A 16915-nucleotide genomic window follows, 5' to 3' on the forward strand; every position below is an offset into this window, starting at 1 on the left:
AAAAGTGGCTCATGCTTGTAGTCTCTGCTACTTAGGAGGTTGAACTGGGAGGATCACTTGAGCCTGGGAGGTAAAGGCTGCAGTGAGCTATAGTTGCACCACTGCATTGCAGCCTGGATGACAGTGAGAACCTGTCTCAAAAAAAAAAAAAAAAAAAAGGAAAAGTTATGGTAACAGTATTGTGGGATGCTCAAGACATTTTGCTTGTTGACTTTCTGGAGGGGCCAAGGAACAATAACAGCTGCTTACTATGAGAGTATTTTCAGAGAGTTAGCTAAAGCTTTAGCAGAGAAACAACCAGGGAAGCTTCGCCAGAGTCTTCCACCACTACCACGCTCCCACTTACTCTGCTCATCAAACGAGGGCAATTTTGTGAGAGTTTTGATGGGAGATCATTAGGCATCTACCTTATCATCTCAATTTGTCTCTGCTTGACTTATTTTTGCTTCCTAACATTAAAAAAATCTGTAAAGGGCACCCATTTTTCTTCAGTTAATAATGTGAACCAGACTGCGTTGACATGGTTAAATTCCCAGGACCCTCAATTCTTTAGGGATGCACAACACGGCTCGTATCATTGCTTACAAAAGGGTCTTGAACTTGATAGAGCTTATGGAGCTTATGTGGAGAAATAAAGTGAATATTTTTACATTTATCTTTTAATTCCATTTTCTACAATCTTTTTGAAATCTCATATATTATTTCTTTCCTTTTTTTTTTTTTTTTTTGAGATGGAGTCTTGTTCTGTCACTCAGGCTGGAGTGCAGTGGATCTCACCTCACTGCAACCTCTGACTCCCAGGTTCAAGCAATTCTCGTGCCTTAGCTTCCCAACTAGCTGGGGTTACAGGTGCATGCCACCACACCTGGCTATTTTTTCTTTTTGTATTTTTTAGTAGAGATGGAGTTTGCCATGTTGACCAAACTGGTCTCGAACTCTTGATCACAGGTGATTCACCCACCCTGGCCTCTCAAAATGCTGGGATTATAGGCAGGTATGAGCCACTGCTCCTGGCTTATTTATTTCTTTTAACAAAATATAAAAAATTCAATTATATTTCCCAAAGCAAAAAGATTTATACATTCTAATTTGATTGAGACATTTGTAGGGAAAATAAACTAACCAATAGTAGATATTTAGCCTCATATTTTTAAAACTCTTAACTGGTATCTTATGGCTATTCAAAAAATATGAAAAACTTTTAGTGGGTACAGAAATTTAGGTAAGTTGATAATTGGTGAAGATATTGTTGGAATACAAATATTTGTTATTTAACTTATAGTAAATATACTAGGAATTTTAACAAAATTTGAAAATATAGACAAAATATTCCTTGCACATAGGAGACTTTCAAGACAAGAGTGGAGAAAACAAATATGAAAAAAATAGTAACAACATGGGTAGAATGGATAAGTAGCACTCTTATATTATGGACGAAGCACACTGAGGGCCAGAGAAAGGAGATATAAGATCCAGTCTCACAGCTAATCAAATAAGATAGATAGAAATAGATAATTATTGTTTGAATTCAATTTTTTTCCAAGAGAGGAGAGACATTTCTGGAACACATGTATTAAAGGTAAGAAATTATAACTTATTTTTTCAAAACAACAAGTTGCACAATTTTTTTGTAGGCCACTTTGCAACAGACATGGCAGTGGGGGAAAGGAAAGCTGGAGATTTAGCTGGAGTCAGAGTATAGAAAGACTGGAAGATGAGCTTAGGGAGTCTATACTTGATTCAATTTATAATGTAAAGTTTGAAAGTTTCTGAGCAGAGAAATGACTAACTTATGTAAATAAAATATTAATTTGACAGTGGTATTTTAAATGGTAGTCAGAGAAATCAGACCAAATGCTGGAAGTCAAACTAAGGGAACAGTGAAAATAGTCTATGTGAGATGCTTTAGTTTAGGACAATGGCAGTGGGAAAGGAAGCAAAGGCATGAGTGTGAGATGTATTACTAAAGGTAATTGACAGCATTTGATGATTGGATGTACAGAGCACAGAAAGAAAACCTGCAAAATGGGACTAAAGTTTTACATTCCAAATAACTTGTGAGAATAACTAAAGAATGTACAGAGAGACTTTTAGAGATAAAATGGCTTAATGATGGAAGAAAAATGACTTCATTACATAACCTACTACATGTGTGGTTGCAGGGGATATCATTTAGCTTTTAAGAAAATGAAGTTTAAAGCAGGAACTTAGAGCTACAATTTATAGAATTGAAATGTGAGGTAATATAAATAAAAAATAATAAATTCAAAGATACAGAATGAAAATCCAATGGCTCAGAAATGTTGCAGTATTAAGTAAAAAAAAAAGATATATACATATATGTATGTGCGTGTGTATATATATATAGAGAGAGAGAGAGAGAAAGAGAGAGAAGGAGAGATTCAGAATCTGTGTTTTGTTAGCAGCATAAAAAGTGGTCCCAGCAGCTCAGAAGAATTGCTAATTCTCATGCTGTTGTTAATAAAGACATACCTGAGACCAGGTAATTTATAAACAAAAGAGCTTTATTTGACTCACAGTTCAGCCTGGTGGGGGAGGCCACAGGAAACTTACACTTATGGTAAAAGGGGAAGCAAACATGTATTTCTTCACAAGATGGCAGCAAGGAGAAGTGATGAGCAAAAGGGGACGAAGGCCCTTATATTACCATCAGATCTTGTGAGAACTCACTCACTATCACAAGAACAGCAGCATGGGAGTAACTGCCCCATGATTCAATTACCTCCTATCAGGTACCTCCCATGACATGTAGGGATTATGGGAGCTACAATTCAAGATGAGATTTGGGTGGGAACAGAGCCAAACCATATCATTCCACCCCTGCCCCCTCCCAAATCTCATGTCCTCACATTTCCAAACCAATCATTCCTTCCCAGTAGTCCCCCAAAGTCTTAACTCATTTCAGCATTAACTCAAAATTCAACAGTCCAAAGTCTCATCTGAGTCAAGGCAAGTCTCTTCTGCCTATGAGCCTGCAAACTCAAAAGAAAGTTATTTACTATTATGAGGGTATAGGTATCAGGTAAATACAGCCATTCCAAATGGGAGAAATTGGCCAAAATGAAGAGGCTACAGGCCCCATGCAAGTCCAAAATCAAGCAGGGCAGTCAAATCTTAAAGCTCCAAAATGACCTCCTTTGACTCCACGTCTCACATCCAGGGCATGCTGATGCAAGAGGTGGGTTCGCATGGCCTTGGGCAGCTCTGTCCTGTGGCTTTGCAGGGTATAGCCCATCTCCCAGCTGCTTTCACAGGTTGGCATTCATTGAGTATCTACAGTTTTTCCAGTTTCAGGGTGCAAGATGTTGGTGGATCTACCATTCTGGGGTCTGGACGATGATGGCCCTCTTCTCACAGCTCCACTAGGCAGTGCCCCAATGGGGATTCCCTGTTGGGGTTTTGACCTCACATTTCCCTTCTGCACTGCCCTAGGAGAGGTTTTCCATGAGGGCCCTGTCCCTGCAGCGAACTTATTCCTGGACATCCAGGCATTTCCATACATCCTCTGAAATCTAGGTGGAGGTTCCAAAACCTCAATTCTTGACTTCTGTGCCACCGCAGGCTCAACATCATGTGGAAGATCCTAAGGGTTGGGGCCTCTGAAGCCTCTGAAACCACAACCTGAGCTGTACCTTGGCCCCTTTTATCTATGGCTGGAGAAGCTGGGATGCAGGGCACCAAATCCCTAGGCTGCACACAGCAGGCAGCCTATGGGCCCAGCTCATGAAACTATTTTTTCCTCCTAGACCTCCAGGCCTGTGATGGGAGGGACTGATGGGAAGGTCTCTGACATGCCCTGGAGATATTTTCTCCATTATCTTTGTGATTAACATCCACTGCCTTGTCACTGATGTAAATTGCTGCAGAAGGCTTGAATTTCTCCCCAGAATGTGGGCTTTTTCTTTTCTACTACATGGTCATGCTGCAAATATTTCAAAGTTTTATGCTCTGTTAACTTTTGAACACTTTGCTGCTTAGAATTTTTTTTCCACTAGATACCCTGAATTATTTCTCTCAACTTCAAAGTTCCACAGATCTCTATGGCAGTGGCAAAATGCCACCGGTCTCTTTGCTAAAGCATAATAACAGTCACCTTTGCTCCAGTTCCTAACAAGATCCTCATCTCCATCTGAGACCACCTCAGCCTGGACTTTATTGTCCATAGCACTATCAGCATTGTGGTCAAAGCCATTCAACAAGCCTCTAGGAAGTTTCAAACTTTCCCACATTTTACTCTCTTCTGAGCCCTCCAAATTGTTTCAACCTCTGCCTGTTACCCAGTTCCAAAGTTGCTTCCACAATTTCAGGTATCTTTAAAGCAGTGCCCAACTACTCTGTACCAGTTTACTGAAACAGTCTGTTCTCATGCTGCTAATAAAGACATACCCAAAAATGGGTAATTTATAAAGGAAGGAGGTTTATTTGACTCACAGTTCAGGATAGCCAGGGAGGCCTCAGGAAACTTACAATCATGGCAGAAGGGGAAGCAAACATGTCCTTCTTTGCTTGGTGGCAGAAAGAAGAGGTGTCGACCAAAAGGGATAAAAGCCCCTTATAAAATCATCAGATCTCATGAGAATTCACTCACTACCAAGAACAAGGCCTGGGGGTAATCATCCCCATGATTCAATTACCTCCCATTGGGTCCCTCCCATGATAGGCAGGGATTGTAGAAGCTACAGTTCAACATGACAGGTCATTGACAACTTTCAAATGAACAACTTTGGTAAAGAAGCTAAGACCAAATCACGATTCAGTGAGTACACAGAAACCTTTTGAGAAGATTGGCAGTAAAAGAAAGGAGAGGGAAAAGCAGTGTAAAAACTATGAATAATCAAGAACAAGTTATTTTGTTCCAGGAGTGATCTGAATATTCTAGTGGGAAGAAGGAAGATTTCTAGGGAGGAATAGAAAGATGATGCAAAGCAAAGAGGTGGTTATTAATGTTGCAAAGTGTTTTAATGAGATAATAGGAAATGAACTGCTCACGGCAAGTCATTCTGTTATCAGGGTCCATGAGATGATCCAGGAAAGTGAAGATTGGAGGAAGAATAGGAATCAAAAAGAAGAATCAGTTTGATAAGAAAGGGAGAGAAAAATGGGGATGATATGGCAATGAGGCCACAAGAAGGAATTTTAAAGAGCCAGAAATACAGAAAAGAGAACAGTCTGAGAATCACAAATAGAAGAGCAATTTTCCAATACTTTTTTCCACAATTAAGAGCTCATATATATAGGCCGGGCGACTGGTGGCTCAAGCCTGTAATCCCAGCACTTTGGGAGGCCGAGACGGGCGGATCACGAGGTCAGGAGATCGAGACCATCCTGGCTAACACGGTGAAACCCCGCCTCTACTAAAAATACAAAAACTAGCCGGGCGCAGGGTGGCGGTGCCTGTAGTCCCAGCTACTCGAGGCTGAGGCAGGGAGAATGGCGTGGAACTCCGGGAGGCGGAGCTTGGCAGTGAGCCGAGATCCAAGCATTGCACCTCCAGCCTGGGTGACAGAGCAAGACTCCATCTCAAAAAAAAAAAAAAACACAAAACAAAAAAAAAAAAAAAAAAAAAAAAAGCTCATATATGTGAGAAGCTAAAGAAGATAAGGATAAAATATCTTAATATTAAGTTTAGGTTTTTCTTTAGAGTAACATAGACTAGAAGATTCTCCATGAAGAGAGAAAATAAACAATGATCATGTATTATGAATACTGAGGACAATAAATCTTACCTCTCTCAGAGGATCATTAAGTTCATTGAGAATATTTTCCTCATCAAAGATTTTGCCTTGGTATCTGTGTTCATAGTAATCATGTATCTTCTGACGCATATCAGCTGGCAACTTATGGAATGACATGTATTGTTCCACTTGCTTATACTGTAAGGAAAGAAAAATAAAATTAAAAAAACATTGTTAGGCTGTATGAGAAATCATATTATTTTGTTTGCTATATTTAATAACATTTGAATACTCAGTTAAAAAAAAAAAAGAAACCCTTTAAGATGAAGGAACCCGGGTCGAATGAGCCTATTTCGTGTTACATAATGTATAAGGCATTTTATTTAGGTGAACATTTCCTGTAAAGAACTAAGATACTGTGGAAGGGAGTTAAGAGTGAATTTAAGGGAGTAACTACAAAAAAAAAGCCAGTGATGGGGCAAAAACAAAATGTTATACCATTTTTTAAATTGAGTTCTGAAAGAAGTATGAAATTGATTGGCTCTTGGTTTTAAGAAAAATTTATAACTATGGAGAGTATAATAGGTTTTATCTTAGGCTTTTTAGCAAAAGATCAGAATCTAATTAAATTTGGAATTGACAGGTAGGGAGCTTGGCAGGTATTTGCAGATCATACATACTTCAGCAACACAGATGCCCTGTAAATTACTGAGAACTAAGAGACTGTAGCAGGCTTCCAATTTAGGATTTAGGAGAATATCATGGTGAGACTAGATCCAAATTACTGTATAGCTGAAAGTTAGCTTATACACTGAAGTTCATTTAAACAAGTAGGCCTCAACTGTGATTTTTTTTTAAGATCTGGGGAGGGCGTTGCTTTTTTGACATATCTGCCTATTTATATTTATACACACATGCACGTGTACACACACACACACCCACAGAGAGAGAGAGAGAGAGACAGAGAGAGAGAGAATTTGTTTGTAAGTAGCATCCCTGCATCCTTGATAGTCAAACAGGACCATATAAGCATGGATATTACCTGGGTGCCTATTAGAAGAGAATAATTTCAAGCCTCATCCAAGACCAATGGAATAAGGATTTGCATCTTAAAAACCTCTCCAGATGACTCACGTGCATAGATATACACCTTAAAGTTTGAGAAACAATCCCTAGGTGTTTCAAAAGCAGGGGGTCATAAGACCACACATTGAAAAAAATTAATTAGGTTTAAAAATTTTGTTTCATTGTATAGATGACAGTATTGAGTACAAATTTTAATAGCTGGTAACACAACTGAATAAAGATGTCAAAATAATATTATTTCCTCATGTAACACACATTTGATATATTTTACATGGAAAAGATTTTCTGAAATATTTTCTTGATAACACAGCTCTGACTAGATCTAGGTCTCCTGAGCTTCGCCCATAATTATTGTAATTGTACTTGGTAATTGATAATAGACCTATCTAATGAGAAACAGCAACCCATTGTATTGCATTTCTTCATTTCTTCCTACATACTTTCATTTTGCAAAAAAAAAAAAAATATTGTTTGAACATTCTCTTTTGAACACTAGTACCCTCAAATGAAATATCACTCTGTCATGAGACTTTCTTTGATAACCAGACTGTCCATCAAACTATTTAAAGCCTGAAGGCCTATGTACATCTCTCTGAAGTAACTTGCTTGCTCGAACACTGCTTGGAGTGGTGAGAATCTGAAACCTTAGCTGACACACTGAAATCTTCACTTCTACTTTCTTTTCCATGCATCTCAGAAATACAAGGAACAGCACTGAAACTTAGTAGCATTTTATTCATTTTTGGGAATTTCGTGCCTGTATACAAAGGCCTACTAATCTAGGGAAAACATAATCTTCTCTATCTCTATCTCTGAATTTGGAAAATTAATCCTTTTGTAGCTAAGTACAAATGTTATATATATAGTTATTTTATTTTTTATGAAACTCAGGGTTGATCTAATCTATTTGTTTTTCCTCACACAAGTCATTTAACCCTTCCAGACCTCATTTATTAATCAACAATAAGAGAGTATTTGACTAAATGATCTTCCTTTTCCTTTCAAACTAAAAATTTAAAGTTATATGACAATTTCTTATCATTTATTCATATTAAGTTTGAATTTTAAGCTATATTACTATTTTAAGCATTCATTGACTCATAGTAATTATTGATCTAGCAAACATTAAATGATTATTGTATGCCAGTAGTTCTGAAGGTGTGGTTGCCAAACCACCAATAGCACATGGGAATTCTTCAGAAACACACATTCACAGTCTCCACTCCAGACCTACTGAATCAGAAACTCTACATTTGAGACACAGCAGTGTGTGTTTTGAGAGGTCCTTCATGCACAAAAATGTCATAATCGTTGCTATATGCCAAGTACTGTGATATCTCAGGACATAAGGAAGCATACTTGAGTGAGCATGGCGGAAACAAAGTAAGTTTAGTTTTCAGCAAGTTAAGTTTCAGATGCCCATAGCACATCCTAATGCCTCTATGTAGGTCAGGCACTCAGAGAAGAAAATATATACAGCATCGGTGACTGAGAAGTCACTAAGGGAGGATGTGCCAAATGAGGAGAAAAGGCTAAAAAGCGGAACTTATGTTTTAAAAGTAGCTGAGCCAGAAGGTTGATTAAGTTAAGGGTATTGTTAATACCTGCCAAGGTGTGAGAGCAGAACCAGAAAAACATGATTAGAAAATCCAAAGAAGGATTAAGTTTCACAGGGGTTATGGTCAAAAGAAATCTATCCTAAGAAAACAGGTACTGAATAATGGGCAGTGAATTTGGAAATTAGGTAGTAATCTCTGTTAGAATACAACACATTAAAAATAGGAGCTTTTTCTTTTTGTCTGTTTCCCCACACCTAACAAGACTTGCAAGAATGTATGAAAATACCACTTCCATGTGATGTGAATAAAAATAACAAACTATTCTTTGAAAAGGACACTTAGTAGTGGTAGTCAGACAGTGAAATAAACTAGATGTTACAAGTAATGCGTAAGTTGGCAAAGTCAAAAAATGATAAAATGGCATACTTTCTAATAGTTGTAGTAATATATTGTACGCAAAATATGACTTAATATATTTAGAAGTCACTGACAAATAGATTTTTGAAAAGCAAGGATGCCAATACAATTCTTTGGAAACATAAGATCAAAAGTTTATTCCATCAGATCTAAATATACTATAAAATAATTACCACTTAAAATTCTAATATGTTTTTATTTTTAAAACTTTCTGTATAATTACAAAAATTTATAAAAGTAGGCATGTACATGATTATTAAAAATGAGATCTAACAAGAGTGTTTATAAAGAGTGGCAAGGATCCACTTTCAAACCCACCAGTCTCACTTTTCCATGTTAAAAGGTGTTTAATTCATGTCATTAAGCAACATGCTTGTTTCCATTTCTTATATAATTACAGGCATTGTTTATAAACTAACTGTCATAAAATGGGGTTTTGCCACTTATAGTACCCCAAATCTTCCTTTCTCATGCTATAGCTATGTCACTAGTGTTAATTCTTACCCTAGCTTGCTTTGTACCTTTATGCACCATATTTGCTATTATTTCTTTTTCAGACAACTCTAAGATACTTTATCAGGTGAAAGTAAAAAAACTCCCTCCTTCACTTCCATTTGAAGACTCCTGTCATCTCTATGTTATAATGTAAAGGTTGATTATAACTTTGTTCCTATAATTGAAACTTCCAAACTCCTAAAGTGTTAACATAACTCTGGCCATATAAATATTTACCACAAAGCCAAATGGTGTATTTGATGACATTTCCTTTCTTGCTCATCAGTGGATTAACAAGACTTGTTCATCCAGTGGATTTGTTAATCCTGCACTTGCTGATTACGTTTATTTCTTGAGTAATTAGCCTTTAATCTAGTATTATTTTTTCTAGCCTCCTTATCCCACCAGATAGACATCGAGTTTTTTCTTCAAAGATTTTCCTATAGAATTTCTCTTTACGACATCCTTGGTTTGGCTCAGTATTCCTAAATGCCATGTTTCTCTTTTGGTTTATTTATTCATGTTGCTGGAAAAAATCCCCAAGTAAACAACTAAGAAAGATGGTATGTTTTCTGAATCTTTCTTGTCTGAAATTGTCTTTATTAAACTCTCAAAGTTGACTCCATATAGAATTAATTCTAAGTTGAACTCCTCTAGTTGGATGTTTAGACTTTGGATCTCAATTTGATCCTCTATGCTGCATTCGATTTTTTCCTTATCTTTATTTAATGTATTTAGTCTCTGCATTTTCCTCTACCTTTCTCTGCATTCCCTACATTGCCTCTATATTCCCCCAACATTTCCCCTACATTCTAGAATATTTTCTGAAATTCTTAGAAAACATTTTTAATTCCTCCTCCATGTTCATTGATCATTTATTTCTGTACTTTTAATATTTTTAGTTTAAAAATATACTAATACGAGATTTTTAAAAATGAGTTTTAGTCTGCCTTTTTTCTCCAAAATATGTGATACGTCTAAATGTGAATTCAAAATTATCCTCTAGATTTAGTTTCAGTAATGTCTTTGGTGACCTTTCCCTATATGTGTATGTTAGGAGTAGGGATCATACAAAGCAGACTGTAATGATTTGTGCTATGGTTTGGATAGCACTCTCCAAACTTCATGTTGAGATTTTATCCCCAGTGTTGTAGGTGGGATCTATTGGAAGGTATTTGGGTCATAGGGGTGGATCCCTCAAGGACAAAGATTATGCCCTCCCTCAGGCGTGAGTGAATTCTTACTCTATTAGTTCCCTAGGGAGCTTGGTGATAAAAAGATTCTGGCACCTCTTCCCTCTCTCTCTCTCTCTTGCTTCCTTTCTTACCATATGGTCTCTGCATACTCCTGCTCCCCTTCACTTTCTGCCATGAGTGGAAGCAGCCTGAGACCCTCACCAATACCGATGCCCAAACTTGAACTTTCCAGCCATCAGAATCGTGAGCCAAATAACCTTTCTTCTTTATTAATTACCCAATCTTAGGTTTTCCTCTCAGAAAAATGGACTAAGAGAGAGGATAATGGAAAATATAAGTGGCAATGGAAATGGTAAATATAATAACCATCATGCTCTGTCTATGACTGAGAACTAGAAGGATAATTGAAGGGAATAGAAGGCATGGCAAATGTAAGCAATCTAAAGAACTTTCAAATCACATTTATATTGTTTTTATATCCATGAAATTATACCCTTATTTATAAAACTGAAACACCTTAGTTTATCCCCTACTCCTTCATCCCAATCCTTACAATATCACCAAATTATGTAAGTTTTACCTACCAAAAGTTTCAATAATTTTCCATTTCTCTGCATCAACATTCTAGTCAAAGCTACTCTCTCTCCTTCAACTCATAACCAGCTTCTTAACTACATTCACTGTACCTGTTTATACATGTCTTCCTCCAACTCTAACTCATTTTCCATGATTCAAACAGGACATCTTTTAAACATGTTAATCTAATTGACACCCCTAAAGGAAACTAAAAATATTTCACCCCAAAATATACCTCTTTGACATATTTTGAGTTGGCTGTTCAGAGGGCCTGCAGACAAGAATAGCCCTACAAAGGTGTCTTTTGTGGAGAGATTTGCATCTGTGGACTAAATAAAGTGAAATAAACAACAGATGCAAGCAGGCTTTTCCTGAGGCCCACCTTGTCAAGGTCCTGTAAGATTAACAGAGAGTCTGACACCTTTTAAGATCTGACAGAGAAACATTTACCATAGGCTATCACCTGTTCTTTCTGAGGGCTGCTACCTGTACATCTGCACAACATTGCCTTTACCCCACGCCTTTCTTCTTCTGCTCTACCTCTGACAATCTGTCTTGGCATGCTATAAGCCCCTATTCTTTCTGTAACCCCAAGATGGTATAAAAGCATCAATAATCTGGCATTTCTTTGAGTTCTCACATTTTGTATGACTCCTGTACATACATGTGCAGATAACAAATTTGTATGCCCTTTTTTCCTATTAATCTAGTACCAGTTTGTGTTATAGAGTCAAATTACAGGTCTTCAGGAATAATTTTATGCACTTTACATTCCTGGAAGACAGGGATAAGAAGTTGTACTTCCCATTGTATTAGAAGAGCAAATCACATAAATTGAAAAATATCAAATTATTAATAATTACTCATCAAATCAGATGGAACTTTAAGTTCATGATTCTAACCCCATGTCTGAAATCTAGAAAATACTGCCTATAAGAAGTTAACTTTTTACTTTCAGGAAGCATATATATATATACACACACACACACACACACACACACACACACAGATAGATGTATCACCTGATTTATAATATCTCAAGATAATTTTACAGTGTAGCACATGCCCACAGTAGAGTCTTGCCTGTGGGGTATCTATATGTACATTGGCATCAATACACACCATCTATTATTTTTGTGAAAAACAAGTTAATATGTTTTTTAAAAAGGCAAAAGACTTTTTGGTGAGTGATGGAACTAATTTCCATGTTCAAATAAATCATAAATGCTACATTAATTAGCTATTTGAAAGTAGGCTACACTATAGAGCTTATTTAAACTTTATTTCTAGGACAATCTATAGTATCAGATGAAAGCTATAGACCTTCATTTGCCAAAATAAACATGCATGAAAATGTGTTATGATTTCAAGGGTGTTTACACATATCTGAGTGTCAATTTAAAAATATCTGAGTATCTTAATCGACCACATTAAGTTTTATTGGCATTGTAAAACTCCATGAGTGCTGGAACCAGTGGTGTCTGTGTTTAATCTACTCTATATTGTTGACTTTTGACTTTGAGTGTATATATATTTTTTAACTTTTCAGTTTTTCAGTTTTTTTATATGTCAATTTGAGATGATAATATCTAACATACTGGGTGCTGTGAGAATTAGTAGTGATACCAAATGTATGTTATGTGATAAATAAATAATAAATGGTAATTATTAGAAAAATCATTAAAAAGCAAACAGGTTAAAAATCCAGTTGAGTAAAAATATATGTCTCATTCTCAATATAAACACAGCAATGCTAAAATAGTCTCTGAAGTGACATTTTTCTTACAGAATTAAAAAAACTGTAAATTTTATATTCCAGTGACTACATGTGTTTTAAATGTAATTTGACAAATAATAATAAATAATAAGAAAATATTTAAAATTGTTTGCTCATCAAAGACCAACAATCAACTTTCCTTTTAACTTTTTTATGTTTAAGTAAATTATCATTGGGTTTATGACTAATCTATCTTAATTTTTACCAAGAAAAATTCTAGTATTGCCAGCTATTTACACAGCAATTGAAGCCATAAATTCTCTTTATTATCCTACATATAAAAAATACATAAATTCATATAGAAAAGCTGGGTAATATGCTAATTCGTTTAACAAGTATTGTTTCTAGAATTTTCGAAGCAAGACTGAATCATTTTCAAGAACTATGCTATAAATACAGCAACATCTTCAATGCATATCTTTGAGAATTTTTTTTTTTCTTAGCAAAAATGTGTCACTGGTTATTTTATGAAAAAGTTTTAAGTTGCATAGTCTTTACATAGTAAGTCATATAATCATAAAAAATAACATGAAATCTTCCTGAATTTGATTTTCAATAAAACAAATGGAAAAACAAAAAAACAAACAAAAAAAACTAAAGGAAAATCACAAATGAAGGAAAGCAGGTGGTTTAGAGATTTGTTTGTTTTTTAGCAGAAGTTTGAGTCAGATACTCCTATTTTATCTTCATTTTATATTTCCTTTTTTGGAAAGCTGGGTAACAAAACGTAGATTTTTCTATGGAATAATGAATTCTTTAGCTCTCAAAATATGGAAAAGCTTTTTTGAAATAAAATATGTATCTACTTTGCATGGAAAACAGTCAAAATTCCAACTGAATGTAATTTTATTTTATTTTATTTTATTTGTTTTGTTTTGTTTGGTTTTTCTCTGAGATGGAGTTTCACTCTTGATGCCCAGGCTGGAGTGCAATGGCATGATCCTGGCTCACTGCAACCTCAGCTTCCCGGGTTCTAGTGATTCTCCTTCATCAGCCATAGCTGAGATTACAGGCATGCACCACCATGCTCAGCTCATTTTGTATTTTCAGTAGAGCGGGGTTTTACCATGTTGGTCAGACTGGTCACTGTAACCTCGGCCTCCTGGGTTCTAGCTATTCTCCTGCCTCAGCTGAAGCTGGGATTACAGGCATGCACCACCATGCCCAGCCAATTTTGTATTTTCAGTAGAGACGGAGTTTTACCATGTTGGTCAGACTGGTCTTGAATTCCTGACCTTAGGTGATCCCCCTGCCTTGGTCTCCCAAAGTGCTGGGATTACAGGTATGAGCCACCTTGCCTGGTCCCAACCCAATGTAATTTAAAAATATTTGTAGAAAATATTACAAGTAAAACGTGTTATTCTTCCATTCAGAATAACCTCTTCCAACATAAATAAACATTTGCTTTCTTGCTTATAGAACTTAGCTATCCATTCAGATATTTCACAAGAAACTATACTTTCATCTATGTAAAAATGCAGGATTCAAAAGAACTTGGAAGTTATTTACACTACATAGTTTTTCATTTATCAATTATTATTATTATGTTTTTATTTGAAAATGGCCAGGTTGAGCATTGTTTTTGAAAAGTCAAATTTAACGCTGTTTAAGACTTAACTAAGCATGTAATTGAAAAACCAGTGATGATGAGACTTTAGTGTATTTAGCAATTAGAAGAGAATCTTTGATTACAAAGCAAGTAAATTGTCCATCTAAAATATCTTTAGTATGTTAATTTATTTGTAATTATGGAGTAAGAATCAAGCGTTAGATGATTGGTAGTAGAAACAATCATTATAACCATTGTAACACAGCTAAATGTGTGCCTGAATATTTTTAAAATCCTTTAGTTTTCCTGCTCTAAATGACTTTAAACTTTATTACTATAGTTTTGCTTGGTGTGTTTGTTTGTGTGTGTGTGTGTGTATCTCTGTGTAGGGAAATGATCTGGCCCTGAACTGAACAAGAGTATGGACTGATATAACATGCCTACCGTGGTTAACTCAATCTCTCTTCCATTTTTTTTTAAATTGAACCATTTAAAGCATTTTATGCTGTCTCAACTTTCCTATTTCCTTCCCTCAACAGTTTCTTTCACTCACAGAAGATGACTTTACATAGAATTTCAAAAAGAAACAGAAGCTTTTACTTAATATCTACTAACTCATTTAGAGAGAAACTTATTTTTTCTCCTTCTGTCCTTATTTCTCTTATAAACAATGAAAGAAGTGTTTCTCATTCCATTTAAAGCTACTCTTTCAGCTGTGTTTGAATGTCCAGTTACAATAATTAAAATCATAACCATATCTAACCCTTGGATATTAAATGCTATTTTCCTGACTCTCGACTAAACCTTCTACTCATATTTACCTACTTAATCCTCACAACAACATTAAGAGATTGCTATCATTATCTTCATTTTACAGATAATGAAATTGAGGCACAGAGAATTTAAATAACTTGTATAAAGTCACACAGCTAATTAGTGCTGAAGCCAGGATTTGAACCCAGGGAATATGGCTTCAGACTCTGTGCTCTTATTTATTGCATGACATTCTTGTCATCAATAAATGACTCTATTAATCACAAGTAGCCCTCTATTTACCAAACTATTTTTCTTCTCTCCTTTCTCAACCAATTTCTTGAAAGTGTGGTCTACTTTCATTATCTAACTTTCTACTTCTCATTAAAACCTTTAATTAAAGCTTCCATTCCTTCTATTTCACTAATAATACTCTCACATTTCCATTATTTCCTGATTACTGCCATGATACTTAATTAGATATTTCACAAAATATACATATATATTTGTGATCTGAATATATATCATACATACATATACATATATATATATTTATATATATTTGTTATCTGAATAGTACTGAACACCGGTGGTTAACACTATTGATGTCCCATGCAACACCTCTATCCTTGCAAGCTGACCCACCTCTGACCTCAACTGTACAAATGGTGGAAAGTCCATCTCAGGATTTTTGCATCAGGGCTCTCCGGGAACTCTAGAAAACTTGCTCAGCTCAACCTACAGTTGCATGAACTTTTTGCGGGGTAAGGAGAGGTGTATGTTACACCACATAAGGCAACGTTCAACCAATGAAGGACTGGAGTCTCCAGATTAATAACAGCCCCTATCCTTCAAGTATAAGGTTCATTCTACACAGTTCCTCAGAGAGTGTCAGTAGGACTCAGCCCCAATTGCCTATAACTAAAAAAAACCCTCAATAATATATCTTTCATTAGATTTCCCTTTTTCATGGTGATATGGTTTGGCTGTGTCTACATTCAAATCTCAACTTGAATTGTATCTCTCAGAATTCCCATATGCTGTGGGAGGGACCCAGGGGGTGGTAATTAAATCATGGGGGCCGGTCTTTCCTGTGCTATTCTTGTGATAGTGAGTAAGTCTCACGAGATCTGACAGGTTTATCAGGGGTTTCTGCTTTTGCTTCCTCCTCATTTTCTTTTGCCGTCACCAAATAAGAAGTGCCTTTCTCCTCCTGCCATGATTCTGAAGCATTCTCAGCCATGTGGAACTATAAGTCCAAGTAAACCTCTTTTTCTTCCCAGTCTCGGGTATGTCTTTATCAGCAGCCTAAAAATGGGCTAATGCACATTGTCTTACTACTCCTGTTTCCTAATCCTGATTCTTAAAATTCTTCCTCAATAAATTACCCACCCCAAATTCTTTTATTAGGCTCTGCTACTAGGAGATTCCAAACTAAGACAGTATTACAAACTGAGTCCTTCCTCCTAAGACATCTTTTCCTGTGGCTTCTCCATCCACATATGGTTCTGACTTTCCTGTTTCATCTTTGGCTGCTCTTTGAAGTCTCATTTGTTGGCATCTTTTAATAGTTGGTATTTCCAAAGACTATGCCCAAGGCCTTCTTTTCTTTTCACCTTACATATTTTCCTTGGGCAATCCTTCCCACTTACATGACTTCAGTTACTATCAATATACCACCAATCCTCAAGTCAATGGTCCAGCAGAGACCAAATCCCTGGTCTCGACTTGTAAGCTTGTCTTCCCTTTCAACATCTACCCATACAACATGTTTCACGAGCACATCAAACGCAAAATTGAAATTGTCTTAG

At 36.1% G+C, this 16915-nt stretch overlaps 1 protein-coding gene across 1 annotated transcript in view; it reads right to left on the reverse strand.

Moving 5' to 3' along the window:
- Positions 1 to 16915, reverse strand: part of HCN1 (hyperpolarization activated cyclic nucleotide gated potassium channel 1) — a 423498-nt gene that overhangs the window by 73438 nt on the left and 333145 nt on the right. The window contains exon 5 of the mRNA XM_003899650.5: positions 5748 to 5894. Within this exon, the coding sequence (XP_003899699.3) occupies positions 5748 to 5894 (147 nt within the window). The remainder of the gene's footprint in view (positions 1 to 5747; positions 5895 to 16915) is intronic.

This window comes from Papio anubis, chromosome 5, assembly GCF_008728515.1.
Source record: "Papio anubis isolate 15944 chromosome 5, Panubis1.0, whole genome shotgun sequence".
Classification (NCBI taxonomy): domain Eukaryota; kingdom Metazoa; phylum Chordata; class Mammalia; order Primates; family Cercopithecidae; genus Papio; species Papio anubis.